Raw genomic sequence first — 14,128 nt, forward strand, 5'->3', positions numbered from 1 at the left:
TCATATCCATACATGACCACTGGAAAAACCATAGCTTTGAATAGATGGACCTTTGTTAGCAAAGTAGTGTCTTTGGTTTTTAATATGCTATCTAGCTTGGTCATAACTTTTCTTCTAAGGAGCAAGCATCTGTTAATTTCATGGCTGCAGACACCATCTGCAGTGATTTTGGAGCCTAAAAAAATAAAGTCAGCCACTCTTTTCACTGTTTCCCCATCTAGTTGCCATGAAGTGATGGGACCAGATGCCATGATCTTAGTTTTCTGAATGTTGAGTTTTAAGCCAACTTTTTCACTCTCTTCTTTCACTTTTATCAAGAGGCTCTTTAGTTCTTCACTTTCTGCCGTAAGTGTGGTGTCATCTGCATATCTGAGGTTATTGATATTTCTCCCGTCAATCTTGATTCCACCTTGTGCTTCATCCAGTCCAGCATTTCTCATTATATACTCTGCATATTAGTTATTCTCACATAATTATTATTTGAATTTTATAAGAATATTGTCAAACTACAAAACAAACCATGGCATTGGAGTTACATTACATGCTATGCCATTGGAGTTACGTTACATTTATAGGTTAATTTGAGCCACAAAGCAAATTGACATCTTTACAATTCCATTCCAGGAATACCAGATATCTTTCCATATTTAACTGCCATTCTACCCACAGAAGAGTTTTGTGCATTTCTTCTTGCAGTGCATTTTTTTGCTGAGTCTCTAAGTTTTAAAAATATTTTTATACCTATTAGAGACTTTGAAAAATAATCCTATTTTAATCCAAACTTCTAATACGATGAGCTAAAAAATATTTTTCTTAATATTAAAATCATTGTTGCCTTGTGTATGAAAGTGAAAGTCACTTAGTGGTGTCCGACTCTTTGTGACCCCAAGGACTATACAGTCCATGGCATTCTCTAGGTCAGAATACTGGAGTAGGTAGCCTTTTCCTTCTCCAGAGGATCTTCCCAACCCAGGGATCAAACCCAGGTCTCCCACATTACAGGCAGATTCTTTACCAGCTGAGCCACAAAGGAAGCCCAAGGAAACTGGAGTGGGTAGCCTATCCCTTCTTCAGCAGATCTTCCCAACCCAAGAATCAAGCCAGAGTCTCCTGCATTGCAGGCGGATTCTTTACCAACTGAGCTATCATGGAAGCCCACCTTTGAGTCTACTTTAAATAAAATGTGCTTCCCAGGTGGGGCTAGTGGTAAAGAATCCAGCTGCGAGTGCAGAGGACATGGCAACTCACTTCAGTATTCTTGCCTGGAGAATCCCGTGGACAGAAGAGCCTGGTGAGCTACAGTCGGTGCAGTCGCAAAGAGTCAGACATGACTGAAGCAACTTAACATGCATGAACACAAGAGGTCCTTAAAAATGTTCAAGGTTATTTTAAAAATCCACTTAAAAATGTTCCATTGAAAGAAAACAAAGCTGAAAGCATCACTTTTCCTGATTTCAAACTATATTACAAAACCATACTAGTTAAAGCACTAAGATACTAGGGTAAAAACACAGAACAAGGGAACAGATTAAACACCCCTAAGATAAACTCAGGCGTGTTTGGCCAACTAATATTTTACAAGGGAGTCAAAAACACTCAGTTAAGAAAGGATAGTCTTTTAAATAAATGATACTGAAAAAACTGTATATTCACATAACAATAAAGATACTGGACCCCTGTCATATACCACTCACAAAAATTAACTTGAAATGGATCTAAGGTTTAAATGTAAGGTGAAACTGCAAAACTCCTAAAGGAAAACATATGGGAAAATCTCTCTGATGTTCATCTTGGCAATGAATTTTTTGAATATGACACTAAAAGCATAGGCAACATAAATAAAAATCAACAAGTAATACTATACCAAACTAAAAAGCTCTGCACAGCAAATAAAATGATCAACAAAATGAAAAGCAATCTATGGAATGGAGAAAGTATTTGCAAATAATATATCTGATAAGGAGTTACTACCCAAAATATATAAGAAACTCATGAAACTGAATAATAAATGATCCATTAAAAAAATGGGCAAAGGATGGAATAGAATTTTTCTAGACATACAAGGACCAACAAGTTCATGAAAAGTACTCATTACTCAACTTCAGTAATCATCAAGGAAACGCAAATCAAAATGACAATGAGAAATCCCCTCACACTTGTTAGAATAGCTGATATCAAAAAGACAAGAGATAGAAAATGTTGGGGGGAATGTGGAGAAAAGAAACCCTTGTACACTACTGGTAGGAATGTAAACTGGTACAGTCCAGTGTAATTTACATTACATTGGAATGTAAATTGGTATATTTAGGAATGTAAATTGTTTTCCATAGGTTTCCAGGAACCTATGGAAAACAATATGAGGTTCGTCAAAAAATTAAAACCATATTGCCACTTCTGGGTAAATGCCCAAAGGAAATAAAGTCATATCTTAAAAAGAAATATTACACCCTTTATGTTCACTGCAGCATTATTTGCAATAGTCAACCTGTGTCCATTAATGGATGGATGAATAAAGAAGTTATGGTGTATGTGTATATATATATATATATATATATATATATACACAGAAAGCGATGGCACCCCACTCCAGTACTCTTGCCTGGAAAATCCCATGGACGGAGGAGCCTGGTAGGCTGCAGTCCATGGGGTTGCGAAGAGTCGGACACGACTGAGTGACTTCACTTTCACTTTTCACTTTCATGCATTGGAGAAGGAAATGGCAACCCACTCCAGTGTTCTTGCCTGGAGAATCCCAGGGACGGGGGAACCTGGTACGCTGCCGTCTATGGGGTCGCACAGAGTCGGACACGACTGAAGTGACTTAGCAACAAATATATATGTGTGTGTGTGTGTGTGTGTACAGTGGAATATTATTTAGCCATACAAAGGAGAAAATCCTGCCATTTGTGACAACATGGATGGAATTTGGGGCATTAATGCTGAGTGAAATAAGTCAGATAGAGAAAGACAAATACTGTATAATCTCACTTATATGTGATATTTAAAAAACAGAAAACTCATAGAAACAGAATAGGGTTGTGGTTACCAGAGCTGGAAGATGGAGGAAACAAGGAGACGTTGGTCAAGGCTAAAAAACTAAATTAAATATTTCAAAAATATATTTGAAATTTACACACACACAGATGGTAATAATATAAAAATGGTGCAAAAAAGCTGTATGCTATTTTCCACTTAGGGCTTCCCTGGTGGCTCATCTGGTAAAGAATCTGCCTGCAATGTGGGAGACCTAGCTTCGATCCCTGGGTTAGGAAGATCCCCTGGAGAAGGGAAAGGCTACCCACTCCAGTATTCTGGCCTGGAGCATTCCATGGACTGTATAGTCAATGGGGTTGCAGAGTCGGACACGATTGACTGACTTTCACTTTCATGAGGACAAAGTGATTAAATCAGTTAAATCAGGGGAGTAGTAAAAAGATAAAGTATAGATATTGCTTAATGTGAAAGAAGGAAAAGCTAGAAATATTAATTTTTAATACAAATAAATAGATATAATGGTTTGTTGAGTCTCCTTTATCTGTTCTGCAAATGAGTTAAAGGATGAATCATCCACTTTATTTAAAAAGTCTTCAACATTGGGGTACGATAAAAGGAAATGAAACTGCTCTGTTTAGAAGCCCACATATTGTAGCTGCAGATTAATTTTAAATACATTTTTGTTTCTTTGTGGCCATTTTTTGTTTTGATAGCCTCCATCTGGTATTGATCTGCATTTTTTTGTAGTCTGCTTACTAGGCACAAATCAAAGAAATCAACTAGTTCTTCTATCTTAAAAAGCTGGAAGAAATTTCCTTTTTTAGATTTCTTTCCTTCTTTTTTTATTTTGATATTTAAATTCTCTAATTTAAGATATGATGTTCACTGAGGACCTATCAACACAATCACTGTCACTTAATTTCTCTTACTGGTAATAAATAACTATATCCGTTTTTTAATTGCATTTCTTACTGGTAATACTTGGCATTTGTCCTAGCACTTCTTTAAAATATTCAGTTAATAGTCATGGTTATGTTAGTCAGGACTTTTTATTGCTTGTGAAAAAAGCTCTATGCAATCTGGCTTAAACAAAAAAGAGATATCTTAGTTCATGTAACTGAGAGAGACATGGGTGAGATCATAGCAGGCAAAAATGGTTCTAGGGCTCAAATAACAACCTCAGTGCATCCTCCCACCCCCATGACTTGGCTCTGTTCTCACTATAGGAGGGCCTTACTTTCTCCCACTGCATATGGGGTTATGAGTTTCCCTTAAGATCTATGAAAGATATCTGCCTACATGTAGACATACATAGCTTCCTAGCACTATATTCTTGAAGACAAGAAGCTGTCTCTTCCACCCCTGGCTCCAGTAGTTTAGGTGGTGAAATAGCTCGTGTCTTCATAGTGTGTCAACTAGGTACTCGTTTGTATTCATTCTCTGTCCTTTCTCTGAAAATTGCATTTCCGGATTGCTTGTCTACTGACTTCCCTGAGTGTGTGCATGCGTGCTAAGTCACTTCAGTCATGTCTGACTCTTTGCAACCCTGTTGGAATGTAGTCTGCCAGGTTCCTCTATCCATGGGATTCTCTAGGCAAGAATATTGGAGTGGGTTGCCATGCCCTCCTCCAGGGAATTTTGCTGACCTCGGGATTGAACCCACATCTCTTACATTTCCTGCACTGGCACGTAGGTTCTTTAATACCAATGCCACCTGAGACCACTGATTTCACTACAAAATGCAAAATTGAAGTTCATATGCCCATTTAATAGATGAAGAAACTGATGTTAAGTAAACTGATGTGCCCAAAGTCACAGAAGTAAGAAAGATGAAAACATAAAAATGATGGCATCCTCTGTTCTTTGGTATTCCAGAACCTAAGCACTTTTTCTAACGATGTCGTGCCACTAATACTTTTCTTGAACTGCACTGAATCTTCATTTGTCTACTCTTATTAGTAAATATCTCCACCCAAGTTTCATTCATTGTTCACTTTATGGTAAAATTACTTTATTATTAAGTCATTTATCATGAAGTGTAGCAACAGATAGATCTGTAACAAAATTTTCTAATATAATATCTAGACTGCATCCCTCTTTTCTTCATCCTTACATTATACCTGACATTAGCAGGATGTGCTGCTTCATGTTACAAGCAGACCGATTTGGGGACAGATTAATTACATAATTATATATCCCCAAGATCTGTCTGCTACTACATGCATTGCTTCTGAAATGTGGAAAAAGTATGGAAAAACATTAAGTACTAACTAGGTTCTGGGCACTTTCTACAGGGAAATATTGGTGAGGCTTCTTACATTTTATGGTGGCAGAGAAGATAAGGACACATTCTTATGTAACAAATTGGTGGGGTTTTTTTTTTCTCATTTCTTTTGAGATAATGGAAGTTATCAGGGCAGTGCGAGCAAGCCTTCGAGACTTTATTTTGGCATTCCTACCCTGCAGAATAGTAACCCTGCATGGTTTCCATGAGAGAGAATCTAAATAATTAAAGTAGATACTGTAGACTGCTTCATTAACTGAAAGTGGAGGGAACAAATGCTGTAAAGATCTTCCTCTTTCATTCCTGTCAGTGGATGCTGCTTTCCTTTTTTTAGGTTTGATTTCTATTTTCTGCAACTGAGCATGAAAGTACACTGACTAACATAGTCTGTAATTTAACTGTGTTCCTAGGACCATCTGTAAGAATTTAAGCACTTCCTGGGAATCTGATCAATTCTAGCTGCTTTTCTCTGTTTTCTCTGTAAATTTAAGAGCCCTTCAATTAATTTTATATTTAAAAGTTGGTTTCTGCTTGAAAAAAAAATGTGGACCCAATATCTAAAAACCGTTCTGTGCTTCAAAATTGGTTTTGTTGAATAATTTTTTATTATGCAGACACATATGCATTTTTATGTGAAGTCATAAATATATCACATAATTTGTTTAATGTAAGGGAGATTTGTTCTTTCTCCTCTATTCATTGATTCAGTCATTTATTTATATCAGTATTGACTCATAGATATTTATTTTATTCTTTGGGTTATAATCTAATACTGTCATTAATTTTTCTTGCTTAAATTATTCCAACGTTGACCACTGAGAGTTCTTTTGGGTCAGTTCTTATGTCCTTCTGACATGATTGTGCCTCTTTTTTTCCTTCCCTTTCTTACTTTTCATCACTGTAAGATCCTTCAGGTTCATCTGATATTTACCTGCCCCAATCCTAGAATTAGCCATTTCTCAAAGAAGTTTTTTAATACCAGTCATTGGGTAAATGGTGATGCAACTTAGTGAAATGGGAAAGACTGGAGGAAGGGGAGGAAGCCTGGAGTATGTTACCTTCCTTCTCAATTTCCTTCCTTCCTACTCCCTTCCTTCCTTCTATCTTTCTTTTGTTATTATTACTATTTTTAATATGTTAAATTTGAAAAGCCTATTAGCCATGTAAGTGGACCTATAGAGTAGACAGTGAGTATAAGAATCTAAAGCTCAGAGAAGAGGTTCAGGCTACATATCTACATTTGGGATTCACGAATAAATAGTAGCATTTAAAGACACAGGACCAGATCTGCTTTGCTATGAGTCACATAGAAAAGTCTCAAAGTTCAATTCACAAGAGGCTTTAGAGGTTAGGTATAATGGAAGAAATCAGACAGAGAAGTTAAGAAAGGGCAGCAAATGAGGAGAAAATCCTACCTTATGTGTGGTATCCTACAAACCAGGTAAAGGAAGAGGTCAATACAGGAAATCTGAGTCAAGCTCTCTTGAGATATTAAGGGGAAAAAATGACTGACAATTTACCATTGGATTTGGTAATATTCAAGATCACTGATAACCTTTATAAATGTTATTTCAGTGGAACTGCGAAAATTAAGCCTAATTTGGGGGAGTTCAATGTAAAATTACATCTGAGAAACAGAAAATACCTTCCTCTGGGAAGTTGCTACAAATGGAGTAGAGAAATAGGTGATAGTGAGATGGGGAAACTGATGGAATGGGACTTTATTTTTAAGTTTGGAGACATTACAGCATATTCACAGACAAATGGAAACAATCCAGTAAAAAGAGGGGGAAATGATGATGCAGAAGAGAAAGGGGATTATTAAAGTGGCAAAGACCTAGCACTGGTAAGAGGAAGTGAAATCCAAAGCTTAAGAGAAGGAAATCACCTTAGGTGGGAGAAAGAACAGTTTCTCCATCATAACAGGACTGAAGGTTGACTCCGTGTGTATAAGTGTTAGGAGTATACACAATATTGTGGTAAGAAGGGGAAACTGAATAGGGTTTTTTTCAATTTTCTTAGAAGCAATATCATAAACTGAGTTGGAAAAGATGGGAAGAAATGTTGGACAGTTGAAAAGAAGTAAAGATGCCTTTTGTGGTATAGAGTTGAAGCATGAATTAGTAAGGGAAATGTAACAAGATTGTCAGACACGGCTACTGTGGACCCACTTGCAAGAGCCTACATTTTCTCTAGTCATTATCATCTGTTCAGCTATGAGAGGCTGAAAATATGTTCATAGTAGGAAGAGAGATGAGTTTAACTAGCCGTTTTTGTCACATTTATTTGAAGAAGAAAGGAAAAAGGCCATCATGGTGAGTGTATATGTGAGGGAGAGACCACAATGATGAATAATGGACCCTAAATTCAGTAAGTGGGGAAATGTGAATGTGAGTGGGATGAGAAAAAAATATGTAGAGGTCAAGAGACTTTCTTGTTGATGAAGTGCATGATTTATTGGAGACTTTTACTGTGAAGATTCTTTAAGGCTTCCCTGCACCCTATTGATGCTATCTGCTCTTGCGATGGTGGAATCTGAAAATATTTTCAATCTCTTTTATGATAATCTGTCAAGTCAAGTTTGCACCTGTTCTTGGGTCAGTCTTGCTAACTTACAATTTTCTTGGAATTTATCTACTTCTTTGGGTTTTTAAATTTTTACCTAAATTTTCACCCAAATTTGATTTTAGCTCTTGCAAATTCCTAGTAATTATAGTTATGTCTTTCCCCATTCTTTAAATAGAGATCTATCTGAACTATTTCAGAGATTTGTTTTGTACACTTGAGAGCACAGCTGATTGAGTGGAAGAATCCCATGGTGAACCTGATATATAAATATCCTAACTAGGACTGATTTAATTTGTTTCAGTAACTCTTGCCCACTTTTACTGAAATAGAATGACTAAGTACTATTATAATCTTAGAAAGTTCTTTGGTCATATGATACTGTTCACTATAGTTCAGCACATGTTAGGAAAAATGGATTAAGGCTACATGTATTTTGATAATTGTACTTTAGCAGGTGTATGTAGGTACAAAATGAAGTGGTATTGTTACTTAAAAAAATAAATCTAAATAGAATCAATGTGATTTTCAGTGGTGTTTTATTGTCTTTAAAAAAGAGGGCCAAACTGTACATGACAGATTGGTGTTTCCTGCTAGATTCCTTTGTCCAGGAAGTTGTCCTTCAGAGTGAAAGATGCTTTTGCTGGTTGCAGGCATATTAAATACACAATACTGTGTTTTGAGATGCAGTTGCAAATGTAACTAAACTGTTGCACCAAACTTACAAGTTGTATTATCACCTTAGAAGCACAGAAAAGACAATTCACATTTCTTCACTTGTGTTCATAGAATATTTCCTTTTGACATATTGAAACTGTGATATAAGCCAGGCTCCTAGATATGTAGACGTGATCAACTTGAGGATCTCAAACTCCGTGATCCTTGGAGGAACAAGCTTAGTTTGAAAAATCCCCACACAATTGCAAGAAAAATAAATATTTTAAGGATGGGAGCAAGTTAAAAGAGTGTTATAAGCAAGTTATATCTCATCCTATCTAAGCACTGAATCACCCACTAAAAACAACACAAACTGATCTTATAGCTCAGTCAAGGCTACCACTGAGATGTGACCTTCAGTGACCTCAGTGAAGTCTAGCATGGCTATTGATTAAAACATGCCATCAAGAGCTTGGTGCATCACTGACCTGCTAAAGGTACCATTTAGAGAAAATGTTGACAAACATGGGAGAGTTCTTTGACCCTCGCTTGCCACTCCGAATGGCTTCTGGGATCTTGGGCTGATTTACAGTAATGTGTATGGGCCTAGAACTAGAAGAGGTGGTATTCACCTTCCCCCTGCAATATTGCAAAACTTTCTGTAAATAAAAAACGGTTCTCAGGGAGTTTCTCAATTGAACCCCAGGTATGAGGAAAGACCAGATGTGAACTGTAAGTATTAGGTGCACGTTTTAAAATAATAATGTAGGTTTATGTCAGTTTGTTTTTCATGGAACTCATAAGCAGAAACGGAGGTTCTTTAGATGAACACAACATTTATATTAGTATACATGCTCCATTCCATCAATGCCACCCTCCTTGAATATTTTTCATAGTTCCTGAGATAGTTATATGTATCCACAAATCAGTCCCAGATGTCACTTGTCATTCTTAAGGCTGCCCATGGGATTGCAATCTCATTCACAAAAAGTATAACAGGCTACGCTAGGGGGGGATCCTACTTAAGGCATGATTACATCATAGACATAGGATTTCAGGAAAGTGGCAGTTCCCATAGATGTGGGAATGTAGATGTGCCTACAGGGCTTCCAAAGGAAGACCAGCAGCCTCTGCATCTTCCTGGGTTATATCATCTAGGTGGTATTCCTCTACACATTGCCTGGGTCTCAAGTGAGTGCTATTGATTGATGGATCCTAGCTCCACCCCTCTTGACATTCTTTCTCACTTGTGGACACACACTTCTTCACACAGTCTCACACAGCCAGTGTCTCCTAGTCACATCCAGAGAGCCAAGGTGCTGAACTGGAATTGTTTCCAGATTCAGCCACTGCACACTGTGCCCAGAACTGGTGTTGATTCTCATATCTCCAGGTCTTGGAACATGGCATTGAATATGCCTTATTCTTCTAAAATTATTTTACTTTTGTGATGACTTCCTCTCAGGAACTTGACTGACCTGAGTTAGGATCAATCCTGCCCATCAAATTTACTTTTACATCCTTAACCTTCAAACAGATCAGAGTTTGAGTCCATTTTTTTTTTTTTCATCACGGAGGGTTCCTTAGCCTCAAGTCTGAATTATAGGTTAATTACAGGTATGTAATTTTCACTTCAGTTCAGTTCAGTCGCTCAGTCATGTCCGACTCTTTTCAACTCCCATGGACAGCAGCATGCCAGGCCTCGCTGGCCATCACCAACTCCTGGAGTTGACTCAAACCCATGTTCATTGAGTCAGTGATGCCATCCAACCATTCCATCCTCTGTTGTCCCCTTCTCCTCCCACCTTCAATCTTTCCCAACATCAGGGTCTATTCAAATGAGTCAGTTCTTCGCATCAGGTAGCCAAAGTATTGAAGCTTCAGCTTCAACATCAGTCCTTCCAATGAACACTCAGGACTGGTCTCCATTAGGATGGACTGGTTGGATCTCCTTGAAATCCAAAGGACTCTCTAGAGTCTTCTGCAACACCACAGTTTAAAAGCATCAATTCTTCGGCGCTCAGCTTTCTTTATAGTCCAACTCTCACATCCATACATGACCACTGGAAAAACCATAGTTTTGACTTGATGGACCTTTGTTGGCAGAGTAATGTCTCTGCTTTTCAATATGCTATCTAGGTTGGTCATAACTTTCCTTCCAAGAAGTAAGCATCTTTTAATTTCATGGCTGTAATTACCATCTGCAGTGATTTTGGAGCCTCCCAAAATAAAGTCTGACACTGTTTCCATTGTTTCCCCATCTACTTGCCATGAAGTGATGGGACCAGATTCCATGATCTTCGTTTTCTGAATGTTGAGTTTTAAGCCAACTTTTTCACTCTCCTCTTTCACTTTCATCGAGTGGCTCTTTAGTTCTTCTTCACTTTCTGCCATAAGGGTGGTGTCATCCGCATATCTGAGGTTATTGATATTTCTCCCGGCAATCTTGATTCCAGCTTGTACTTCATCCAGCCCAGCATTTCTCATGATGTACTCTGCACCAATATTTTTGCTTTACTCTATAGACTACCTTAAATGACTACAGAAAGTCTTTTATTTATTTGGTTGTAAAATGCAATTATGCTTTAAATTTCAATTTTTCCGACTGGTAGTCAAAAAACACAGTCTTTTCCTTTAGAGTTAGCTACACATCACAAATATATGGTAGCCTTCCTGTTTGTACGATAGGGAGAACTGAACTAGATAGCAGTTTCTCCACTTTTTTTTCCCTCTTGATTTGTTTTTATATTTAAGTTTCCCCACTTTTTTATAGAAGCAAAAATTTATTTATTTTTAGGATAAAATCTTAATGATACCTCAATACATAAAAATGACATTTAAATAATATGGGATTCATTTTCATTAACAAGAAAATTAGAGTTGAGATTATAAATGACATTTATAGACAGATTCATTTCAGCATCTAATTTATTTTTAGTATTTGATTTTAATTTCAGATAAGTTTTTAAAGTCTGTATTCAATGGACACATTACAAACAGGTAGAGCTCTGTTGGCATGCTTGCTCGTTGGTTCTCGGTTGCTTGACATGCAATCTAGGATATGTATCATAACAGAGAAGACAGTTATTTTCTGAAATATTCCTCAAAATAAGTGCAAAGGTGATGTAAATTATTGCCTTACTGGTCTTCAGTATGTCATCATGTTATGCATAATATTATTAACATTTAAATGTCTTAAAATTGAATTTTGAATCTATCTTTCCAAAATTTCTCATTCTTCTGCTGAATCTGGGCTTTCTCAGAAGCAAACTGAACTCAATTATCTCTATTAACTCTGTAATGCTAACCACAATTTGATAACACTATGCTACTGTTGTGTGTGTTCTAAAGCTATTTAAAATGTATATCCATGAAGATACACGTAAAGTTTAAACAGAGAAAGAGGCTCCTAGAGATATAATTTTCCTAAGACAACTTTTTTCTCAAAGATGTTTGCAGTTTTATCCATTCGTAGCCCTTTTACATTAGCTCTTGTTATTGGCTATGATCAGTGATAGTTCATTCCTGGCTGTTGTGCAAACACAACAAATGAACCACAGTTCATAAGTTTCTCTATGTTGTGTTTAAGGGAAAAGTTTACATTTGTATATGGATTTAATGATTTATCTTAACTTATTAGAATGGAAAGTTTGTTAGTCCTTTAGAAAAAGTGATTATATATGATGCATTTTAGTCTGGAAAAATAAAAGCCTTTAATTACTGCCAGGATTTTATCATCTCTTTAAATTATTTCACTAATCCTAATAAATATTTATTGTGAGTTTCATCAACTATCTAGCTACAATATTTTGGTTGGTTTTCTTGTTTATTTTTGTTTCTTGAAGATATGAATCTCTGGAGACTAGAAAGTTATTTAAATTTAGTGTGATGTTGATTGCTAAGATAAAGTGCCTTTAATATTTTTGTCCCTAGTAACAGTTGGTGATTGAATAACAGGTAAACAAATGAATGAAAGCATATGAATGATTAGAAATGTACTATATTCTTTTAAGATGGATATTCTTTCTGCACTAATTTATATACAGTATGATCATTCAGTTCTAAATTTAATGCCTTGTTTTTATATTCCAAGAATCCTATTGATTTTGCTCTGTGTTATATTATATTTACACCTTGTTGTCAACTTTAATTCTTAAAAATATAACCTTATATAACATATTGAAGCATATTTTCTTTTTTAAGGAAAAAATAAGGCGATATCAACAGACTGAAAAGATGTTTTCAGAGGCGTAGCGTCTTCAGGGAGATACTGGCATTCATGAGATCTCAAGGTTAGTATACATTATCCTTTTCATAGTTATACAGACCTGGGATGTAACTGTAACACTGTTCCCCATGCTGTTACTGCTAATGTGTAATTGGATAATAAGGAAAAATGCTCTTATATAAAATACATATATTTAAATGATCTCTTTAAGATTTCAGGAAATTCATTTATACTAAACATATATCATTTTATTCAATTGGGGATAATTACAAGAATTTTTTTTTTTAGTATAGAATTCATTTTTTATTAAAGTTTTCTTTAATTTTTTAAAGGGTAACAGTGTTAGGATAAAAATAAACATTATGCATTCCTATACATTTTTATTTTGAATTTGTTAAGGAATGTATACCTATTTAGCAAATTTTTAAATTTCTTTTGTATCTTATGTTACTGCATACACACATATACATACACTGTTTAGGACCGCTAAAGAGCAATCCTTCTAAAATTCTTAGAACCTCATTCCCTGACTTTCCCAAGTACAGTAAAAAAAAATTTACTTTCGTCAAAAAGTGTGACCTCAATAAAATGACAGTTGGTGTGAATGAGCAAAAGGATATGTGAGGAATTTTCCAAGTTGTTTAGAGTCATAAATCTAGAAAAGCAATGCAAAATAAGCCTGCTCTTATTAAATAGCTTCAGTTCAGTTCAGTCACTCAGTCATGTCCCACTCTTTGCAACCCCATGGACTGCAGCACGCCAGGCCTCCCTATCCATCACCAACTTCTGGAGTTGACTCAACTCATGTCCACTGATTTAGTGATGCCATCTAACCATCTCCTCCTCTGTCATCCCCTTCTCTTTCTGCCTTCAATCTTTCCCAGCATCAGGGTCTTTTCAAATGAGTTAGTTCTCATCAGCTAGCTAATGTATTGGAGTTTCAGCTTCAGCATCAGTTCTTCCAATGAATATTCAGGACTGATTTCCTTTAGGATGGACTGGTTGGATCTCCTTGCTGTCCAAGGGACTCTCAAGAGTCTTCTCCAACACCAAGTTCAACACCACAATTCAATAATAAACAGATTACAGTAATAAATGAACATAAAGTATTCATTTGGAAATTTGAGTTACAATGTAGGTTAAAAATGGTTCATTCTGATGGGATAACTTGAGAAAGTGGACAATTTCTGACTACTTTGTATTATGGGGACCCAGTGTCAAATATTAATAATTTTAAATGAAATATATTAATGATTCTTATTTATTTTTATTTGTGCATTTATTGAGGTAACATTGATTCATAGCATTATATAAGTTAGATATGTACATTGTATTTCTGCTTCTATATAAAACATAGCATGCTCACTGTAGAAAATTTAATTTCTATCTGTAATCATACA

The 14,128-nt window shown here is 36.0% G+C and overlaps 1 protein-coding gene across 1 annotated transcript in view; it reads left to right on the top strand.

Annotated features, from left to right (window-relative positions):
- CSRNP3 (cysteine and serine rich nuclear protein 3) overlaps positions 1–14,128 on the top strand; it is a 204,116-nt gene that overhangs the window by 24,658 nt on the left and 165,330 nt on the right. Inside the window, exon 3 of the mRNA XM_070357824.1 lies at positions 12,704–12,792. Within this exon, the coding sequence (XP_070213925.1) occupies positions 12,780–12,792 (13 nt within the window). The 5' untranslated portion in view covers positions 12,704–12,779. The remainder of the gene's footprint in view (positions 1–12,703; positions 12,793–14,128) is intronic.

This window comes from Bos mutus, chromosome 2, assembly GCF_027580195.1.
Source record: "Bos mutus isolate GX-2022 chromosome 2, NWIPB_WYAK_1.1, whole genome shotgun sequence".
Lineage (NCBI taxonomy): Eukaryota > Metazoa > Chordata > Mammalia > Artiodactyla > Bovidae > Bos > Bos mutus.